A 21,010-nucleotide genomic window follows, 5' to 3' on the forward strand; every position below is an offset into this window, starting at 1 on the left:
GATGGAAGGCAATGTTACCGTGACTCCAACAATAATCGCCCTAACAGCAGAGAAATGCAGCATTACTGGGTCCCAATTAGTAGTAGTCCGCCGATGACAGCGATTTGTTTACGGAAGCAATGAGAAGCGGGCTAATCAGAAACGGCAACAATCAATCTAGTTGCCGGACTCGATGGGTAACCGTCGGCAACTCATCGAATATCGAGTAATCGTGGAAGAACCGTTCCCAGAGGGTTCCCAAGAGATGGTGTTCAATTTTACCTAACATTTTATTAAATAAGCCACCAACTCGTGAAGGAGTAAAAACAAAATGGACACTCGAACGTTCGAGTGATCAATTCTAATCGCCATCGCTAGTTTGCCGTCGCCCGTGGTTAAGCTACGCATTAGGTTAAATTAAATTATCACGCACCACGGGATATATTGCACTGTGTCTGTCTGTCTGTCTCTCCGGGCCAGACGGCCCGACCACTCTCTCTCTTTCTCTCTCTAGTAGTAGCTGTTGGCGTACATCGGATGCTGCTTGCGAGCTTTCTGCCGCGACAGCATCGACGCCACCATACGCTGCGAGGCCTGCTTCTGCTCGTCCGACGGGAACGGTATCGGGCCGGTGCGGGCCTGGCGCGTTGCCTTCGCCTTGAAGTAGCTGGAGTAGTCGGGCCGGCCACCGGGGGGTGGGCCGGCTCGGGCCGAGAACTTGTACACCGAGGGCGTCGCAAAGTTCTTCAGCCCGGGCGTGGTCAGCGGCTTCAGGAGGTTCTTCTTCGGCCGGCTGTCCACGTGCACCGTGTGCACTTTGGCCTTCTGCAGCGTCACCGGGTGCGACACGTGGTTGGCGTACTGGGCGAACGGCCGATAACTGTCCTTGGTGTAGTAAGGGCCGAGGTCACTCTCGGATAGCTTGGAAAAGTCGACGTCCGGTGAGACGGGCTTCAGCTTCGACAGGTCCGGCGCTTTCACTTCCTCGATGCGAATGCTCGGCTTGAACAGCTCCTGGCTGTCATCGAGCGGCTCGGAAAAGAAGGACGAAGGATCCAAAGGTGCGTAGTGCTTGTGTTCCGTATCGGCCGTGACGTGCAGTTTCGGCTCGTCGTACGCGTAGTGGTGCTGGAAGACCGTCCTCGGTGGCTCGTAGTGTTTGTAGGCGACCAGCGGCTTCTCGAGGTTGACGTGGGGCTTCAGCTCCAGGATCGACGGGATCGGGCGCTTCTTCTCGCTGATCTCCGCTATCTCCTTCTCGTGATGCGGCAGGTCGGAGCTCAGTATCAGATGGTCCTGGCCCTTGCTGAAGTGGTTGATCTTCGACTGCGAGTGGTGCTCATCGTAGTACTGGTGGTGATGCGGATGATGATCGTCCTGTACCGGGTGTGCGTTCGGTCCGTGCGTCTTCACCACCGCATTGAAGCCCGTCTTCGAGTCGGCCGTATAGTCCACCTCGCGGATCGAGCCGTCCGGCTCGACGACGCTGTAGTGGCCCTTGACGATGCCATCGTCGCGCGTTTCCCACTGTGACTTCACGTCGCCACTGTGCAGGTCCTTCACACCGTAGCTGAACGAGTACGCCGGATGGGCCTGCGAACGAAAGGCCGAGAGGAAGTGGTGAGATCACTGTTTCGAAGCATAATGTCTCGATGGCCATCGCTAAGGAATTGGCGCGAAAAGCGGGCAGTCGGGCTGGCACCTCCTGAAACATGCATAATTTATCACGTGCAAATCACACGCAGGAATGCATTTAAATGAGACATGAAAACCGCGAAGCCGTCGCCGCCATGCTGCTGCTGCCTCCGGTGCTGCTGCTACTGCTGCTGCGTGGTGGTCTAATTTAATTCGCCATGTCAGACCGCCCCTTTTTTGCTGCCGCCTGAGAGCCGCTGAGAGCCTGGTGCGCCCTGGCAGCATCATTACGGCTCGTGCCGGTGCGCGCTACATTGTAGCGTGAAGTTTATGATAATTTTTTAATTACAAAAATATGTTAAATCTAATGCGCGAATAAAAGGTTTCGTTCGATACGCACGATTGGTGGCCCCGCCAATAGCACTCGCGTAAGAAGGGCACGTCGGACAGGATTCGGACATTTGCGCTGTTCGTGCGCCGATTGCTATTGCGATTTTATAATACTCGTTCTTCGCCGCGATGTCGTGACCCTCGTGCCGTGTGTCGGAAATGGGCGATAATGACACTTTCAGGAGCAATTATAGTAGATTCGGTTCAAAAAAAAAAAAATGAGCCCACATGGTGCACCACCATTCTCGGTGGGACTGGACCTTCCCTTCAGATGATTTACTTCTCCGGCGTTGACTCTAATATTTGTTTATGGCCCAAGGCCCGCCCGCTGGTGCTAAAAATAGTGACCATAAATATGGACTGCACGAGACAACTGTCATGCGACCGCGACCACGGGTCATGCAAATTATCGGCCCCGGCCCGTGTGTGGCCCGGTCTTGTTTTCTTTATCGATTTGGCGCCAGAATTTCTACGTTCCGACGCCTCGTTTCTCGTGTTTGGACTTGAAACCGTCTTAACTGGATAATGCAAATGGCGCCGGCGCCGGATAGTACGATTCTCGATCAAGGATCCACGAGGTGAGTAATTTCCTGCGTAAAGCTGACGCGGACGGCCTCGTTAATTATGTCCACTTTATGGGTGCTGACCGGGGTCCTCGGCATGTGGATCAGTGTCGTAGGATGTTTGAAGAAAGATAGAATAAACTAATAAACTGAGTGATTAGTAGAATGGAGAATCAAACCCATAATGCGCAGGCTGTTGGTACGTAAACTGTTGACCCCGATTGCTACTTACATATTCTGGTGCGTAGGCATGCAGGGCGTCTTTATAGGAGGACACCAATCCGATTCCGATGGTAACAAGAAACCCCAACAAAAAGTGCTGCAAAAGAGTAGCAAACGAAACGGAATAAGTGACAGATACCAAATAAACTTCATGACCTTCGAGAGCAATATTTGTTCGGCCATTGCAAGCCGAACTCTGTGCCACTCTCTCAAATGCTCAACGGCGACGCAATGATGGAAGTAAATTTCATTGATGATTTATTATCACCCGGCCGTTTTCCCAGCCAATTAAAATCTAAGTCAGTCACCCAGCCCGGGCCGGCCGGCCGGCAGGGGCGTTATTAATTTCGAACGGCAGGTCACGCTGTTCATAAATCTTCAATTCGGCAGCAACGTCTGAGGCTGTGATAAAATGCTCATGTCCCGCTTAGGCCCTCCGACAGGGGCAGCCTCCGGTCGTATTAGGCGGGGCCATGCACTGCATGGCAACTCGATTTTGGGCCGATCGATTCAGATTCCGTCGCCTAAAATGGTGACCTATGTCAGCTCGAACGACGGTTGGTTTGGAAGGCCGAAGAAGGCATTCCATTCTGGAGCGGGCACACCGTTCTGGTGCAGCGGTGATCGTGAAGGACGAATCACACCACCCATCGTCCTTTCGGTCGGTCGATTGAATTTGGAGTGACTCAGGCTGCAAACACGTCGCGGCGCGGCTAACATTGTCGGGCCGATGTTGTCACCTAAGATAGGTTAGTTCGGCGTTATGTAACCCGCAACATGTCGAGCGGGGACATGCGGTGTCTTGTGTAAGTTCAAGTGCGATTGCCAGAGACTCATCGCTATACGGGGTACCATTGGGGACTAGCAAACAATCGTCGGCTCGATGGGCGGCCAGTCGCAACGCGGTCCGCTCCGTTGACGCTCGGAGTCGCCGGATGTTGTTTCAAGCGCTGCTTTATGGCGCCGCTTTCCAATCCGTTGGCTGCATGCACAAACCGGCACCCGGGTGTCTCGTCCCGGCACCCGGCACCCGGGTCCTTGGCCCGCTGTCGCGCGTGACGGAAAACCAGTTTCATAAAAACAGTGCACCGCAGCGCAGCGTGCCACCCGGACCCCCTGGTGCATCGGATCGGATGCATATGCAATTGTGGAGCGATTCTCGAAGAAAGTGAAATTTTCTCTCTCTCCCCCCGCGGGGGACGGATTGGTGGTGCCCGATTGGCGATGGCAAACAAAATAGCACACCCCGGACGGACGGGCCGGATCGGAAGCAACGATACAACGCACGGAACACGTTGCCAAAGGTTGCAGCTGCATGCATAAATCTGAGGGTCCGTCCTCGGCTGCTCGGCGTGTCTGATGCAATCGGCCGCGAGATTGTTGCGGTTAACTGCATCGACGTCGTGACCGTTTTGGGGCGGAAGAAATCGAAAATCGGTACCGGGAAAACGGAGTGTGCCTCAGGAGGTGGAACGGGATATGCTGTCTTTGCAAATGGGCGGTTCCGCTGAGCCGCGAGGCGATTTTGCGAGTGGGCCGGAGACCGGTCAATTAACGGTGTGGGTAAGCGTGTTTGGTAAATACCATCCCCGAACGGTGGTCGGTGGCCAGTTTAAAACTACTTGAAAGAGGGCATAATATAATTAGCAGTTAAAATCTAATTTTCCCTTCAAAGTGGTCCATTAATTGGGCTCCGGAAGCTCGTCTTCGCCGACTCAACCGGGTGTGTATGTGTTTTTAAATGCCCGCTGTCGTGCGGTTTTATAGCAACGATAAAACTTCCGATGCTGGTTGGTTGGTACGGAATCGAATAGTGAATTTCCCAGTGGGCCAAAAGCGGATACTGAAACCTGTCCCTGGTTCGGTCCGCGGAGACGTGCTCGAACAATACGTGCCGAGTATGCCATAAACCTAGCTTTTAACGGCCAGCAGCAGCTGGCAGCCCAGGGGCCCCCTTTACTTCCTGGATCTGGCCTGTTCATTATGCCTGTCCGACTTGACACTGCGGCTGCGGGCGTCGTATCGCGCCGGAAAGATCTGCGAAAGTGGCATTATTTCTCTATTTCTCTATCGCCACAGCGGCGTTGGTGGCGTTTCGGGCTGTGTTACGTCAGTCGATCGCGGGAATTGTGTTGTGAAATCGAGGAGATTCGAGCAGACGAGACGAGCAGGAAGCGAGACGTTCGGTCACGTGCCGTCTCCCGGGGCTGTTTGTTCTCCGCTGCTGAACCTGATTGGACCCCAGCGGTTGTGACGCCAGGATTCGCCGATCGTCCGACGGACCTGTTACAGAATCACGAGGGTGACATAATCAGCGCTGGTAGCGGATTATCTTCTTCTCGGCCACCGTTGGCCACCGGGTTTGCAACTGATAACTGCAGTTGCAATGGGCATGCGTGTGCGTAATCGCGTTGCATCGAAGCGTTTAATCATTCGTTCATTAGCGCCATTATGAAATTTTATGGATTTCTAATCGCGACCTGGCGTCTAATTGGCGGGATCGCGGGGCGGTGCGTTGGGCCCGGAATGGGCTGTTCGCACGAGCAGAACATTATGCTCGCGCAGAAACCGATTGCAAACGACCGATTGCAGAGCAAACCATAAATCAATGCGTTGTTAGTGCTCACTCGGCCCCTGGTGGTAGGCAAATTCTGTCGTCCGGCCTGGCCCGGGAGTCCGTGCGCCGATTGATTGATCTGCTGTCAATCGAAATAATCGCTGTGATTACGTGCGATTGGGTGTTAAATGGTCGCAATTGCAGTCCAATGCCTTTTAAGCGGATTTGATTGTCAGTTTCGGCCGTTCCGCTTCTGGCTACATTCTTGGGTCAATATTGACGTTTCGCGGGTCAAAGATTTTGTTAAGGCGCGCGTGATTTTGAACGCCTACCGCGCAAAAGGAGTTTAATTATAGGTGCGCGGATGCAACTTGGCCGATTGATGCTTGCTTTTTATGATTGGCACAGCGCAGTGGCCGGACCACCACTATCAACATTCTAGGCCATTCGATCTCTCGCCGTTGCCGCGCTCACCCCGTGTGGCACTTGGAGGCGAAGTGAATAATTATAGCCTTCGCGATCGATCGAGCAATCTGGCGGCCGCATTCGGTAGCTCTCTCGCGGGGCCCTTTTGCAAGAATCTTTTCTCTTTGCCATGGCGGCCCATGTATGCTGCGTCTCGTTTCCACGGGCAAATGAGCAACTCCCTGCTGCCACCCAGCGTGCGATATGTAGGGTTGCAACTGTTGCTGCGGCCGTTGGTGCGCCTTCACCGCAGGCAAATGTGGTTCGCTTTTGACGAATGCAAGATTAAAATCACATTTAGCATGAAAACGAGGTGCAAAGCTGCACCTCGCCCGGCTGGCTGGCTGGGCTTTGGGTTTTTCCTCGGCGGCACCGCCGGCATTCGGTGCCGCAATAGCAGCATGCGTTAGGGAAAACCCGTCACCAACGTGCCGCCGAACGTTAGCGGCAGATTGTGCTTCCCCAAACGAGGACCCTTTTAAATGAGGCTGAACTTATCGCACTTAAATCGCACTCCGTTCATTTCACTCCGTTTTGCGAGCGACCGTTTCCGACTGGCACAACTCACCTTGATTGGCAACATTTTCGCGTGCCCAGCTATCCAGCCACAGATTCTCTTCTGAAGTTATTATCGTCGTCGAGAGAGTTTGCAGTCAATTTCACACTCAGTCACTTTGTGGTCCCAAAGACAAGACACAATTCGCTTGCAGTGCACTATCTTTCAGTCTTTCTAATGTGTTGTTGCTTGACAACACTTGCCACTACGAAGCACACTCGACAGCACTCGAAACAATCGTCGTCACACTGAGGGGACCGTCTGCTCCGATTGAAAGCCTTTCCACCAGTCAAGAGGTGTGGATCTTCTTTGCACGTTTATATAGTACGCAACAACCGAGCGCGCTGGTCCGCCGGTCACCGGTGCGATCGCCTCCGCGACGCCATTGAATTTTCTTCTTCGGCGAGCGCCGAGGCCAAGATTTTCTTCACCAAATCGCGCCAGAGTAAAAGCCTTTCTCCGACGCCGACCGTTGTCCGTGGACCGGACTCGTTAGTGACATCACGCGACCGGTCCCGACGACGGTGCGCCCCGGTGTGGTGGGAAAATGCCAGCCCAGAGAGAGAGAGGGAGAGAGAGATTGGGGGGCGAGAGCCAGAGCGGCGCGGAGTAGGAGGGAAGTTGTGTGATGGGGCAGTGACTAACGCTTCCTTTAGCGGGTTTAGCTCCTAACCCACCCGAAAAGATGCTCCGGAGTCGCAACGATCGACACGACCGATCGATGGTGGCCCAGGACCGTTGGCATGATTGTTGCCTTGATCTTGCGGTGCGCAAGCATCGGTCCAACCCCATCGGGATGGAAATGGAAAGTGGAAAACCGGTTCGGCCATTCCCTTTTCCCGACCCGACCCGGTTACACTTTCCACTACGGGGTGCACTGGGTGGTTTCCGTTCGCTCCGCCGCCGACGGGCTAAGTCGTACATAAAGTCGGGATGAATTTCCCTTTCGGTTGGCGCAACACGCTTTTAATCAACAGAAGACTCCTATCGAGTCGATAATTCGAGGATGTCAAATCACCGCCGTTTCAACATTAGTTTGCTTTGGCCGGTGCAACTCTGTTTTATTTTGCCGCTTAATGACGGGGCCTATTAACAGGAGCGGCGGCCCGCTAACGATGATGGCAGGACATTCCAGGTTGGACGGGATGCAGGCAGTGTGCAAGCAGCAGCAGAAACGATTCGATTAAACGAACAAATTAATCGCCCCCTCGCGGATGGGTTTATCTGCGGACCATTCAAAAGACTTCAACGAAAGCGACGAACCCCGGTTCTGTGAAACGTCTCTCGACGGTTATAGTCAACAGCAGCTTGGGCTTTGGAAAACGTGCCACTGAGCGGTTTGCTCTACTCCAGTGCTCGGTGGGGCACTCTAGGTTTAGGTCTGGGCCAAATTCCGCTCATTCCTTGCCCGCCATAAACACAAAAGGGAAAATCGGACGATCGGACGGTCGGTCGCCTACCCCGCAAAGGGTGCGTAACTGTGCGTAATGTGCCAGGTAAGAAAGAAAGATAAAAGTCCTGTCACGGTTCTGTCGCACCGGCAAAAGGAGGAACCAGTTTTTCCAGGCCCATTCGAAGGTTCAATGATTTAAAGGGCAGTGATGCGAGTGCGCGCCAGCGCGGTGACTTGCCCAGTCCTTTGGTCTTACGCCAGGTGAGTGATTAAATTGCTTAATCAGCTGTGTGATGAGAAAACGCGTTTTCCTTTCGAGCACCCAAGTTGATGAAGTGGGCTATCGGCGGTTGTCACTCTGCTTCCTACAAACGATCGGGCCGGGATAAGAAAGTGTATATCATAAATCCTAGTCGGGCGCTGCCTGGTTTCATTAGAAAAGTAATAAAACACAACATTGTGCTATTAATGGTGTAATGATTTTAATGGAAACAGTATCATAATGTGCATTAATTGTTCCGTGATTGTACTTACCTTTGAATCTACCTTCGTTTAATGGGAAAAGAACAGCATCTGGAGCCTAAACACTGGTCGATCTTATTATAAATATTATTTAATATTTTCGAAACATTTGTATAATTTAAATCCGTTACTTAAAATTTGATTATCCGTTTACTTGCGCCTTCAAAAAGCGCAACTTGAGTGCGAGTTTGTTAGTCTGGAGCATACTTTTAGGCGCTAGCGAAACGGTTTTGCAACCCGTTCAACAACCGTTTCGTGCTCGCACTCCGTTCAAATCGGCGGGTTAATAAATATAGCTTCGAAAGGCACGGCGTTTGATGCCCACTCAGAGATGCTGGTCAATGTTGCTGTAGCTGTAACCTTCCGCTTCGTCGTAGCCACCACCGGAAATGCCGTGTTCCGTCTTGTACACCTGCGGGTGGTGGGCATGTCCCACCCGCTTCACATGAGCCTGGAACCCGTTGTGCTTGTCCGACGAGTACTCCACGATGCGCTTCGTCCCGTCTGCGTCGTACAGCGTGTAGGCTCCTTTCACGACGTCACCATCGCGGATCTCCCACTGGCTCTTGTGATCACCGGTATGCGCATCCTGCACACCGTAGTTAAACTTGTACTTCGGATAGGTATAGTAGTCCCGGTAATCGTATCCGTTCTCCGGGTAGCCCGTATCCTGGGCCTGGGTTTTGTAACCAACGAGCCCGGCCTCACTGTAGCCGCCGCCGATACCGGACACCGGTTGGTAGGAATCGATCGCATTCGTACCCTGGTCGAAGTAGTGTGTCGAGTGTTTGGTAACAATTTTATAGCCGTTGTCCGTAATGTATGCACTGCTCACTACCACCAACATAAGCACCACTGCCGATTGCTACAAAATAGGGAATACCATTAATGTCACCGGGCCAAGTCCGCACGCAGCACGTAAACGTCGTACCGCAATCATAGTTCAATATGCTGGCACTATGCTGGCACTGGTTATGGGCTACAAGAAGGCACTATGTTTCTTGGAAGGGTTCACCGACGCACTGATACCGTTCTCACTGCTGAGCTCTATTATTTATATCGTTCTTGTAGGTGGACGACCCCACCCAGGGCCGGTGTCCACCAGACAACAGAGCAAATACCACACACGGTTTGCATCGTGAGAATCGCTTTTTTCGAATTTGTTTACACCTCGCCATGATGGAGGGCGGAAAATTGGCATTTCTATACGCAGCCCACTGCCAACATCGAGTGCGTTTGCCGCCCGGGTTGCGTAGATGTTGCGGATCGCGATGGAATTGTTGATACCGTGCCATGTGTCGATGCCGACATCCCCAGGCCGGTGGCTCACGAAGGGTTGTACTGTGTTTGGGTGCTAAGTTTCTTCCCAGACCTTCCTCGGTTCGATCGTGGTGGAACGAGTGAGAACGTGCGTGATCGTAGTCGGCCGACTTGGGACACGGCGAGACGCGTGTGAGACCCGACAGTCCGCAGATGCAAGTGTACGCAATTATTGTTCTCTTTTTTTTTGGGAAACTGGAGCAATCGCTGGGAATGAAGTCGAACAGGTTGTGCAAAAGCGAACCGAACCAACACTTGGGAAACCCAAACCCCAACGGTAAGGCCGCTTTTGGGGCTTATCTTGGGCCGTGCGTGGTGGTGGCCAGCATAATTCTTTCTTACTACCTGAATGCCGTGCAAAGACCACGCTTCTTTAGGAGTTATGACGAAAAATCACCACCAAGCTATTTGGCTCGCAAAAAGCCCTCGGAGCTACGTTTCGGTTTGATCCGCAAACCGGTTAATTCTAATCCCAGATATAAAATCTATCAGAGGTTCCTGATCGATGCTGTCATCGAACGGGTAGCCAGACTTCTAATGGGTCGTTTGTTAACTCGTTGCCACCGGTTTTCGTAAGCGCTAAGCACTGATGGACCGATACAACTCTAGTATGCCTTGGGCCACCACTTCATCGAGCATGATCTTTATGGCCAGAAGTCTGGCGGTATTAGGCAAGAGAAGCATTTTGCCAGGCAGAGAAGAAGATCGATACGCAATGTTGGATTTGTTTTCCGAAAAGTAGCGTCTTGCTGTCGTTAGGTAGTTATCGTAGGAAAATGTTAAAAATGTTAATTATGTTAATTATTATTATGGCAGAAGTTTTCTATTTTGCACTAATAACTCAGTAGCCAAGCTTCGTTGAAACTGTAAGCAGGCTACGCACCGCCATCGATTGATCAACAAAAGTCGCAGGCATTACCTCAGCAACAGAGGAAAGTGAAACAGTGTTCACTTGGATTTGGGGTGGATTAGCAGATCGTTTGAACGGCTATAAACGCGCGTACGGGTGCCCAATGTCCAATTAGCGGCAGATCGGTGCCTAAGCTTCTTACGCCGTTGGATAATGGTTGGGCCCGTTAAAGGGTCCGCTATGAAAAGGAAAGCATCCACCGGCCGTACTGTAGGGTTTACTGTTTATTTGCCCACCCGTAAATGTTACGAATCGAACGATAATGCTACGGCAACAATAACTATGTTTATGTCATGTAAATTGTCACTGACTGCGCTACCCATGCGCTGTTTGCTATTTTAACATCCTGCTTGCATAGTGGTGAATTCCGGTAAACAGATTTCATAGCCCTACTAATGTCCTGGCGCGGTGTGAAGAATTCGTCCAATTTCCTGTGCGCAAAATGTCCGCTGCCCTGGCTGAGCTCCCGGCCTTTGTCCCGGCTGTTTCTTGTATTTCTCACGCCAATTTTTTAGCAAACCCACAGCAAGCCACCGCTGCATGGCGCTGCACTGCTCGCATTATGAGTGGCCGGGGCTGGGCCGTGCCCCGTACTACTTTCGCTCGGTAGGCCATCGGTTCCGCGTCATAAATCGATTGCTGCTGCTGAGCACTAATTAAATTAGTGTAACTACACCACCGAAAGCCTCCGTGCTGGCGGCGGTGTTCGGTGGGATCAGATTGAATCAATGCGACACAGCCATTTCTTTTCGGTCTTTTGATTTATGTAACACGATTGTCTGCCACTAAGCGGCGATCAACCTTTCGGAGTTCGGAGTCGTGCCAGCCGCGGAAGCGCGCCGCAACCCGTTATGAACCGAACCGCGATCTGAACCGCGATCGACTACACTCCACGACACTACACTCCGAAAACTTTCTTTCTCTCTCTCTCTCTGTGTTGTGCCCGGCTCGGAACCCCGGGGTTGCACTCCGAAGTATATAAACTGGTTGTAGGCGGGTGCATCAGTACCACTCAATCGAACGCCCTCGAACAATAGACAACAACAGATTCGGGTCCGTTTTCGTTAAGGAGAAAAATGTTCCGCGTAAGTACTAAGACGAAGGATGCTGCAGGACTCTACGGTCGATATTCATTCGTTCGCCATCCTTTCAGGTTGTGGTTCTGTTTGCCCTAGTGGCCGTTGCAGTAGCCGGTTATGCTCATTCTGAACGGGGCTACAATCCCAAGTATGTCACTCGAAAGGTCTTCCACCATCAGCCGCACCATCATCAGCACCATCAGCATGCCGAGGAAGAGGAAGCCAAACCCGTGGAGCACCACCATAAGCATGAGGTGGAGCAGCACGATCAGTTCCACGACTTCTACGCCCCGATCAACTACAAGTTCGAGTACGGCGTAAAGGACCCGCACACGGGCGACCACAAGACGCACTGGGAGGAGCGCACCGGGGACGTGGTGAAGGGTGCCTACACCGTGCTGGATGCGGACGGTAGTTCGCGGCTGGTCGAGTACACGGCCGATCCTCACCACGGGTTCAACGCGGTGGTCAAGAAAATCGAGCACGCTCACGTTCCGGCCAAGGAGCAGAAGCCGGCACCGGTCGTGGATCATCATCACGAAAAGGCGCACGACGAACATTCGCATCAGCTCGTGCACCATCACCACCAGGAGCATCAAGGATACGGACACGGCGGATACCATTAAGACGGAGCTAGACGGGGGCCACGAAGCGTCGTCTGTAACTCCTGCAATAACCACGGCGTGTACCTGAGATGGGTTGTAGTTTGTTTGTTGGCGTGATGGCGCCAACAGGTTTCCAAAATATAACCAAAGATTGTGATTCTGGGAACTCTAGACGCTGCAGTTCATCGTTTCTTTCGTGTGGCTCTACTCCAAGCAAAGCAGATGGTAATTCAACAGAGCATTTATTTAGGAACGTTCAGATAATCACATCTAGCAGGCAACGGGCACGCGTTTAGAAATGCTGATCCAGCTTGCTGTAGCTGTATCCGGCACCGTGCGAATAGCCGCCTCCGTAGTGGCCACCATGATGGCCGTAGACCTGCGGGTGGTGAGCGTGTCCCACGCGCTTCACATGAGCCTGGAATCCATGGTGCTTGTCCGAGGAGTACTCCACAACACGATGGGTTCCGTCGGCTTCGTCCAGAGTGTAGGCTCCCTTGACGACGTCCCCATCCCGGTGCTCCCACTGGCTCTTGTGGTCTCCGGTGTGGTGATCCTTTACGCCATACTCGAATTTGTAGCTCGGGTGGGAGTAGTAGTCGTGATGGCCATGATCAGCCTGGTATCCGTAGCCGGCACCACCCCAGTACTGCGCCGAAGCGGCGACGACCAGGCAGGCGACAGTCAGAGCGATGATCTTGAACCGATTCAGAACCGTTTCAGTCATGGTCACTTCTACGATCTTAGACAAAACTTACCTTGAACATTGTTACGAATTCGTTTGGAGTTTCTCTTCGGTAGGCTTGGGTGGAACTGTGTTCTGCTGTGGGTTGCTGCTGAATGATGTTGGGTTGACCAGCCGCGTTGAGTATTTATATCCGCGGGTTGGGCCGGTCGAGAACGTTTCGCGTGCCACCCTTTTCTTAACCGAAACAACTTTAACTAATTAGTGTTAAAACAACCCCGATCAGCGGCCATCGGTCGAGTCGATTTCCAATTTTCTTGTTCGCACCATGCACTTGTGACAGCTCCGCTTGGTCACGGCGTGCGACACGCGGGTTGTTCTTGGGCTTGAGCGTAACGGGGCGCGCTTTTTTGTGGAAATTTTCGACAGCGCAAATCAAGCAACTTCGGACCTGCACGAAAACCACGCTGGCCACCTTCGGCTTCGAAATGGAAAATGCTTATGCTTCGACGCGGCCGCGCGCGGTTTCAAGGTTGACCGAGGCTGATTTCCCGGGCGATTTGATGAAATGTGACCTTGCGGGCCGGGCGGTTGTGAGGTTTGTCTTTTTCGGTGCACGTTTTCGAGTTGGCCGAGTTATGGTGTTTTATGCTTCGCTTGAATATCTTTTCCCCACCCGAACGCTGACCATTCCAAAGGCCGTCCGAAAGGCCGTTCAAAAAACATGAATGAAAACATTGAAATATTGAGAGCAAAATTGAGCCCAACAACCGTTGGGTGAACGGTAGAAAGGGAGAACGGATTGGAGGGCACACCATAGCGAGACAGGGAAGGCACCAACGGATCGGCAAATATTGGCTTTGACATGGTCACTTACGGTGTTACGCGTGCTTAACTGGGTGTGAAATTGAAACAGATCGATTCATAATTTACAAATATATTTCTGGAATGTTGATGCAACGCTGACGTAGGTGGCCACTCAGGCTGTGCTTAATTCCGATTACCATACATATGCATTTTATAACTTGTGATGTTTATGTGAGGCGCATTTCTACGTCCTACTAACGCTGAAGTGTTTCTTGTGTCTCTTGGGCCATTGCATTGGCCAAGTTGCGTGCTCCGCGCATCGCTGATCACTAAGAAGTCTGTTCAATTTATGCACGTTTGCTCACGAAATGTCACTCACGCACGCAGCGTACTCTACTTGCTTTGGTGGTCAGTATAGAAGTCCATGCTTATCGTTTAAACATCATCATTACCACGTTAATCAGGACCGTAGTCAAACAGTTAGACTCAGTTCAATATGTTCAAAGTAAGTAAGCAGGGAAGTTTGGCACATTTAAAAGTAGATTATTAAACAATTCTTAACTTCGATAGGTTTGTGTTGTACTTGCTGTGCTGCTTGCAGTAGCGGTCGCCGTCGACGATTACCATTCGCATCCGAGCTACAAATTCGAGTATGGAGTTAAGGACCCGCACACCGGAGACCACAAGAGCCAATGGGAACACCGGGATGGAGACGTTGTCAAGGGAGCCTACACTCTGCATGAGGCTGACGGAACCGAGCGAGTGGTTGAATACTCGTCGGATAAACTTCATGGATTCCAGGCTCACGTGAAGCGCGTGGGACATGCCCACCACCCGCAGGTCTATGGCCACCACGGAGACTTTTCCGGATCGTACAAGCATGGCTATGGCCATAGCTACATTAAACTCTCAAAGTATAACTAACGCCAACCGCACAGAAACATAGTTCCTTGGTCCTTCTAATTTTCCAATAAAAGCTTCTAACCGCCGTCCAACATTAAATGGTTGATCTGTGTACTTCATCATTTTATCAAGTAATTAAATTGCGTAACGATAATGACGGAAAGATCGATTGATATGAGATTGGTCGGTTATTAGCGTTCAATGATCGAGGCGATCGAAACAAATGATTTAATTAATTATTAGTAAGTGGAACGAATTTAAAACTGCGAAAATAAGGATAGTTGTTAATGAGGCCTAAGAAGATGGTTAATCAATGGATCGAGAGATTGATGGAAGGTGCTCGAACATAACGCACGTTTCCCTCTCAAATGGCCGCTAATCGCTGTGGATCGAAAAGAATGGACGATGCCCGGAGACATTGCATAGTTTGCCCTTTAATCGACTCCGATTCACGAACTACGATGTGATACGAATGGTATTTAGTGATAACGCACCGATCGGCTCTGATCGGCTTGATCTGTTACATCTGGTCTGAAATTAGATCCTGCTAAAACTGTTGACGCAGGACCTTTCCCGGCTCTGGTCGATTTTGACGAAATAAAATAATCAGTTAAATACAAAACAGTTCGCACAGCGTATTTGAAATGAAAATATTCTTTTATTAAGGAACAGATGAAATGAAGTTTATTTACAAAGTTAGAATCACAGCTAGAGAGAGAAAATAATGCGATCGAATGCTTCCGGGTTAATGGTGCTGGTTCAGCTTGGCGTAGCTGCTGGCGTGTCCGTGGCCATGGCCGTAAGAATGTCCACCCTCGTGATGACCGTATACTTCCGGATGGTGAGCATGTCCTACACGCTTCACATGAGCCTGGAATCCGTTATGCTTATCCGAGGAATACTCCACAACTCGGTGGGTTCCATCGGCTTCCTCCAGAGTATAAGATCCCTTGACGACATCTCCGTCCCGGTGTTCCCACTGGCTCTTGTGGTCTCCGGTGTGCGGGTCCTTAACTCCATACTCGAATTTGTAGCTCGGATGCGAATGATAATCATGATGCTCGTGTCCATAGCCGAACACAGCAACGGCCATACAAAGAATGAAGGCGATCTTGTTAAATGTTAAAATGATGTCACTTAAGAGTCTTGCCAAGATTATTCCCTGTCTAAGCTTACCTTCAACATTTTGGGGCAGTAAGTAAGCTGTTTTCCTACGATGCTTGACCACGCTGAACGCCGGTTCTGTACTAATGGTAAACTCTTGGCTGGTGCGCGACTTTATACCCACTGAGACCGAAAACGGACTGACTTGCGGTTGATAACTCTCCCTTCGTGTCGCTAGGCTGGGCCGGGGAAACCTAAGCGCAGCTCACCCCGAGGATGGTGACGAAATCGTAAAATTTGCTGCAATTTTCTTTGTGGACCGATCACGGCAGCAGCCATGTCGTGAGCCATTAGAGCACGAGCCACACTTCGGTAGGGCCTCGTGAATGGAGTGCTTCGGAATACACGCGGCCCCCATATGTGTAGGGTCAGCTTTCGGGGAGTCAATCAAAGAGCCTCGGAAGAGGAACTATTTGGGGAATGATCTTGAAAAAATCGGCTGTCCACGAGATCGCCAAGATCGGCCACCTGTTGCAACAACAGTTGCTTCCCGGTTTGCGAAAATCAGGTCAGAAGAGCCACAGCTTGAGCACAGTCCGATTGGGTGTAATTGAGCGCATTGCAGCCCACTCAGCCGTTAAATCAAAACATGTGAACAAGCAAGGGCGCAAATTACCGCGTGACTACCATCCCCCCGCGCCGGATAGGGGCAGTTTCTTCAGCCGGTTAACCTGCCGGGCGGTCATGGTGGTCACGCTAAGTGCTTTCAGTTGCCGATCACTCAGTGTAGGAGCCTACGCCCCTCAGCCACCACCGCCAATGGAACTTCGGCGATTGAGAGAATGCAATGTATCGTTTGGCAGCGTAATTCTGTTTATGATGTGAATGGGCGATGTGCAAATTGGGCGCTAAAATATTGATTGAAAACACATTCTTGGCCGGTTTCCCACGCGACGGAAAATCAGCCATAAAATGTTTTGCTAGCTTCAACGAAAACAATCGCACGAGAAGTACAGGGTGGTGGGTTAATGACCTCTCCGATCCGATCAAAGGATTGGCATAAGTCATAAGAGAAGCGATGCTGGTGAAATGATTGGGGTTAATTCCTAATTTTACCCATAAAATCTCGGATTAGCCTCGGTGTGTCCTTAAGAATCATTTTTATGCATCTATGCAGCTTTATTCAGCTTATTGTGAAGTTCTCAAATTTATAAACCTAATACAGAGCACATTACCTTGACCAAAACTTTTTCGGCGTAACACCCGGGCGGTCATAAAGTAATGAAAATAATCTCTATTTTAATCTCTGATTCTATCTATTCTAATCTCTATAATCTATTTTAATCTCTGATTGTGTGAGCTATGAAATCCGGAATCTTTCTAGTTCTACATCCTGGTCATCTGATATTCTGAGCCATGGTTTTGATTGTAGTAAATTTTAATCAAGTATTGTAGTTGTCTATTTCGGAACAAGCGCAAAATAAGGATTCATGGAAATAGGTTGTAGTGTTTGCGTTTATTAATTCACATTCGTTCTTAGTTTCGACTTTTCTTCGCTTAATGATGGAAATGAAGATTTCCGTTGGCGTAGCTGCTGGCGTGTCCATGGCCATGACCACCATAGGACTGTCCACCCTCGTGATGTCCGTACACTTCCGGGTGGTGAGCGTGTCCCACGCGCTTCACATGAGCCTGGAATCCGTTGTGCTTGTCCGACGAGTACTCCACAACTCGGTGGGTTCCGTCGGCTTCCTCCAGAGTGTAGGCTCCCTTGACGACATCTCCGTCCCGGTGTTCCCACTGGCTCTTGTGGTCTCCAGTGTGGTGATCCTTCACGCCATACTCGAATTTGTAGCTCGGATGCGAATGATAGTCCTCATGATCGGCACTGACAGCCACAGCCAACAGGACAACGACGGCGAACGTGAGCTTCAGCATGATCGAACTTGTTTCGTTTTTGGTTTGTAGCTTACTGAACTGTACGTAGACTTGTTGCGTTCTGTGAGGCTAAGAGCACGTTTTCCGGCATTAAATACCTACCGCAGATTGCACTTCGGGCCATTAATAAAACCGAACTGTGAAACTGTGACGTAACCGTGAACGCACAGCCTTGCATAGAATTAAAGCAACTTCGTGTATCGCATGTTCGGTGCAGGCCCTAGTGTGAGGATTTGGAAAACCGTTTCTACGCTCACTTTCGGTTTTCCATCCAGCAGTTGCAAAGTGCAGCATAAAGCACTGCGAAACAACTACAACGATCGGCACACGGCTGTATCATTTCACTTGCGGACCTCCCTCGAATCGGTGGGCTTCATATTACCATTTTTCGGGCGTAGTTGTATCGGCTACTTTTGCGAGGGAAATTGTTTCAAAACAATCAACCCCCAGCAACGGATCTACATGCAGCTGACACCGCAGAGCTTTTTGCACAGAACGCAGCTATGAACGTTGATTTGAAAAATTATCACCCCGCGGTGGTGAAGGTACGATTATTGATTGCACTTGCCTGCTTTGCCCGTTCAGGGTGGGGTCTCTTGGTCGGTGCGAATTTGACTATAAAGGTAGACTATTGGTATCGTTCAATCATCAGTTCGCAGCTAACGTTTCAGTCAAGCAAACACAACAAGCAAACAATCTCCAGCCAAGATGATCAAGGTACGGTAGTAAGACGATTGGAGTTTTGAAGAATTGTTTCAACAGGAAAGTTTTACAATTGTTTAGATCGCCCTCGTCCTGTGTCTTGCCATTGCCGCTATGGCTTACGATCACCACGACTATCATTCGCATCCGAGCTACAAATTCGAGTATGGCGTTAAGGACCCGCACACCGGAGACCACAAGAGCCAGTGGGAACACCGGGATGGAGACGTTGTCAAGGGAGCCTACACTCTGCATGAGGCTGACGGAACCGAGCGAGTGGTTGAATACTCGTCGGATAAACTTCATGGATTCCAGGCTCACGTGAAGCGTGTAGGACACGCTCACCACCCGGAAGTGGACGGTCATCACGAGGGTGGACAGTCCTATGGCGGCCATGGACACGGACACGCCAGCAGCTACGCCAACGGAAATTTGTTCCAGCATCACCATTAAAGAGTTAGACTAAATAAAAGCCAAATTCATCTCATCACAAAATATTCCCAATCCTTAAGCTTTTTTCAATATCACATCGCAACAATTGTTATTTATTAGTCGATAATTTGCCACAAACATATTGCTAGTTATCTCCAAAAATACAGCGTGATCAATGGTCTTCAGTTGGCTGACCCACCTTGCTCTTCAAATAGCCCCACAGAAACTAGTCACAAAAATTTCACAAGCTTTCACAGTTGAACGATCATTTTCAATGTACAGTGCTACAATTTTAACCCACTATTTTGCCGTAAATCGATCCATAACTAAAACGGCATAGAATGATGTTTTAGAATCTGACTGATTTGTCAAAATCGACTGACAAATATTGGTGTTATTAAGATTTAAATAGTGTGTGGCATGATGAATCACGATCTATTTTTTTTAATAAAATTTACATTATTTCGTTTTGACATCATTTTTAATTGAAGAGTTTGACATGACAAAAAAATTAAGGGGAGAAGCTATGAATCGAGGTTGTAACACTTAATTTAATTTAATATGTAGTATGACACTGTTATTTGTCGCATTGCAAGTAAATGTTTGAACCGTGATAGTACCATAAGAATTCTCAGTCTTTTCTTTAATTTATTTTACTATTTCCTGGGATGCATAATACTATTTTCATTAGTTGTCTTTTTTTAATTGAATGATGTTGCAATCAATAATTGTAGTTTTTTTTTTAATTTTGTACATCATTCTCTCAGTTTTCCTAGATATCAATTAAAACATAGACAATGCTTTTGTAGTGTGTAATGAAAATATTATGAAAATATTATTATTTTTATGATTAACTGAATGCTTTATTTATAGTCTGTAGAAAACTTTGAATTATTGACCTTATTCATCAACAACGATACCTAATTAGTCATTTTAAACCTTATCAGCAGGTTAACTATCAGCATCCCTTTAATTGAGCGCAAGGTAACATACTTTCAAAGCTGTGTTGATCATTGAGTTCCTTGTGTTGAGAGACAAAATTATAATTTAGAAATGACTTATTCACTAGCGAAATAGTAAAACCGACGTTTACACAGGATAAAACAAGAAACATATGCAATAACCATTCTCTACCCCAATGGTAAAACATATTAGGAACTGTTGCCGTGAATTCTTTTTCATGCGATGTATTACTCACATAATCCAATTTTATATGGCAAAGGCTTTCCATAAGACATTTCAGGGCCTACACGGCCCTTGCAAAATATTTGCCAACCCAAACGCAGTCAAACTTTCATGTCCTCCTTCGAAGCGGTTAGGTATTTAAGCGCGCAAATGTGGTGCTACCATCAACAGTCAATCGTCAGCCACAGTTCCATCCACATCGCAGTGTCCCACAAGCCAAAGAAATCCGCCAAAATGATGAAGATCGCATTCGCCGTCGTTGCCCTGCTGGCTGTAGCTGTCAGTGCCGAATATCACGAGCACCACGATTACCATTCGCATCCGAGCTACAAATTCGAGTATGGCGTGAAGGACCCCCACACCGGAGACCACAAGAGCCAGTGGGAACATCGGGATGGAGATGTCGTCAAGGGTGCCTACACTCTGGAGGAAGCCGACGGAACCCACCGCGTGGTCGAGTATTCCTCGGACAAGCATAACGGATTCCAGGCTCATGTGAAGCGCGTTGGACACGCTCACCACCCGGAAGTGTACGGACATCACGAGGGTGGACATTCTCATGGCCACGGCCACGGTAGCAGCTACGCCAACAGCAATCTGTATCAGCATCATCACTAATCTGATCACTAATCGGTTTCGAAATGGTGGTACTACAATCACACCAGATGTCAAATAAAAACTGTTAAATAGCGAAACTATGATTTACCTTATTTTAAAAACTCCTTTAGGCGCTGGTGTATTTGATATAATATACACAAATTTGCTGATGCCGAAAATTAATAACTTTTGTAAGTGCAATAATTGGTTGATAGTTTTCAGAAATGTTTCACCAGACAAAGGGTAATTCTCTAATTCACAAGTGTGAAATAAATGCAGGTTCCAGCATAAACGGTTCGTTTGTGCATTTGAGGCGTTTGAGCGGCGTTACAATTCACGCCGTAATTGTACGCAACGCGCATGGAATTGGAGTCAAACGCGAATGGGCAATTATGCAAGTGAATCTGAAACGGTGTCATGCAAGCGCATAAAAGGGCAACCAAAAGATCTACTAAAAACAC

The 21,010-nt window shown here is 49.5% G+C and overlaps 7 protein-coding genes and 1 pseudogene across 7 annotated transcripts; 4 read left to right on the top strand and 4 right to left on the bottom strand.

The window, feature by feature from the left end:
• Positions 1-489: 489 nt before the first annotated feature.
• Positions 490-6,474, bottom strand: LOC128279106 (uncharacterized). The gene is made up of 3 exons (XM_053017828.1): positions 6,380-6,474; positions 2,800-2,886; positions 490-1,572 (listed from the first exon to the last, which is right to left on the bottom strand). Exons 1-3 carry the CDS (start codon positions 6,392-6,394, stop codon positions 490-492), a joined length of 1,185 nt encoding a protein of 394 aa, XP_052873788.1. The 5' UTR covers positions 6,395-6,474.
• Positions 6,475-8,607: 2,133 nt separating this feature from the next.
• LOC128279107 (adult-specific cuticular protein ACP-20-like) lies at positions 8,608-9,222 on the bottom strand. The gene is made up of 2 exons (XM_053017829.1): positions 9,214-9,222; positions 8,608-9,147 (listed from the first exon to the last, which is right to left on the bottom strand). The coding sequence occupies exons 1-2, from the start codon at positions 9,220-9,222 to the stop codon at positions 8,608-8,610; spliced, it is 549 nt and encodes a 182-aa protein (XP_052873789.1).
• Positions 9,223-11,588: 2,366 nt separating this feature from the next.
• Positions 11,589-12,217, top strand: LOC128279108 (cuticle protein 19-like). The gene is made up of 2 exons (XM_053017830.1): positions 11,589-11,597; positions 11,666-12,217. The coding sequence occupies exons 1-2, from the start codon at positions 11,589-11,591 to the stop codon at positions 12,215-12,217; spliced, it is 561 nt and encodes a 186-aa protein (XP_052873790.1).
• Positions 12,218-12,488: 271 nt separating this feature from the next.
• Positions 12,489-12,923, bottom strand: LOC128279109 (cuticle protein 19-like). Its single transcript, XM_053017831.1, has one exon. The coding sequence runs from the start codon at positions 12,921-12,923 to the stop codon at positions 12,489-12,491; it is 435 nt and encodes a 144-aa protein (XP_052873791.1).
• A 1,261-nt stretch (positions 12,924-14,184) lies between these two features.
• Positions 14,185-14,612, top strand: LOC128269424 (cuticle protein 19-like). The gene is made up of 2 exons (XM_053006882.1): positions 14,185-14,193; positions 14,259-14,612. The coding sequence occupies exons 1-2, from the start codon at positions 14,185-14,187 to the stop codon at positions 14,610-14,612; spliced, it is 363 nt and encodes a 120-aa protein (XP_052862842.1).
• Positions 14,613-15,336: 724 nt separating this feature from the next.
• Positions 15,337-17,633, bottom strand: LOC128279110 (histidine-rich glycoprotein-like). Its single transcript, XM_053017832.1, has 2 exons — positions 17,268-17,633; positions 15,337-15,702 (listed from the first exon to the last, which is right to left on the bottom strand). Exons 1-2 carry the CDS (start codon positions 17,631-17,633, stop codon positions 15,337-15,339), a joined length of 732 nt encoding a protein of 243 aa, XP_052873792.1.
• Positions 17,634-18,341: 708 nt separating this feature from the next.
• LOC128279111 (cuticle protein 19-like) lies at positions 18,342-18,788 on the top strand (annotated as a pseudogene).
• A 1,398-nt stretch (positions 18,789-20,186) lies between these two features.
• Positions 20,187-20,570, top strand: LOC128269421 (cuticle protein 19-like). Its single transcript, XM_053006878.1, has one exon. The coding sequence runs from the start codon at positions 20,187-20,189 to the stop codon at positions 20,568-20,570; it is 384 nt and encodes a 127-aa protein (XP_052862838.1).
• The last annotated feature ends 440 nt before the right edge of the window (positions 20,571-21,010 follow it).

This window comes from Anopheles cruzii, chromosome 2, assembly GCF_943734635.1.
Source record: "Anopheles cruzii chromosome 2, idAnoCruzAS_RS32_06, whole genome shotgun sequence".
NCBI classification, from domain to species: Eukaryota; Metazoa; Arthropoda; class Insecta; order Diptera; family Culicidae; genus Anopheles; species Anopheles cruzii.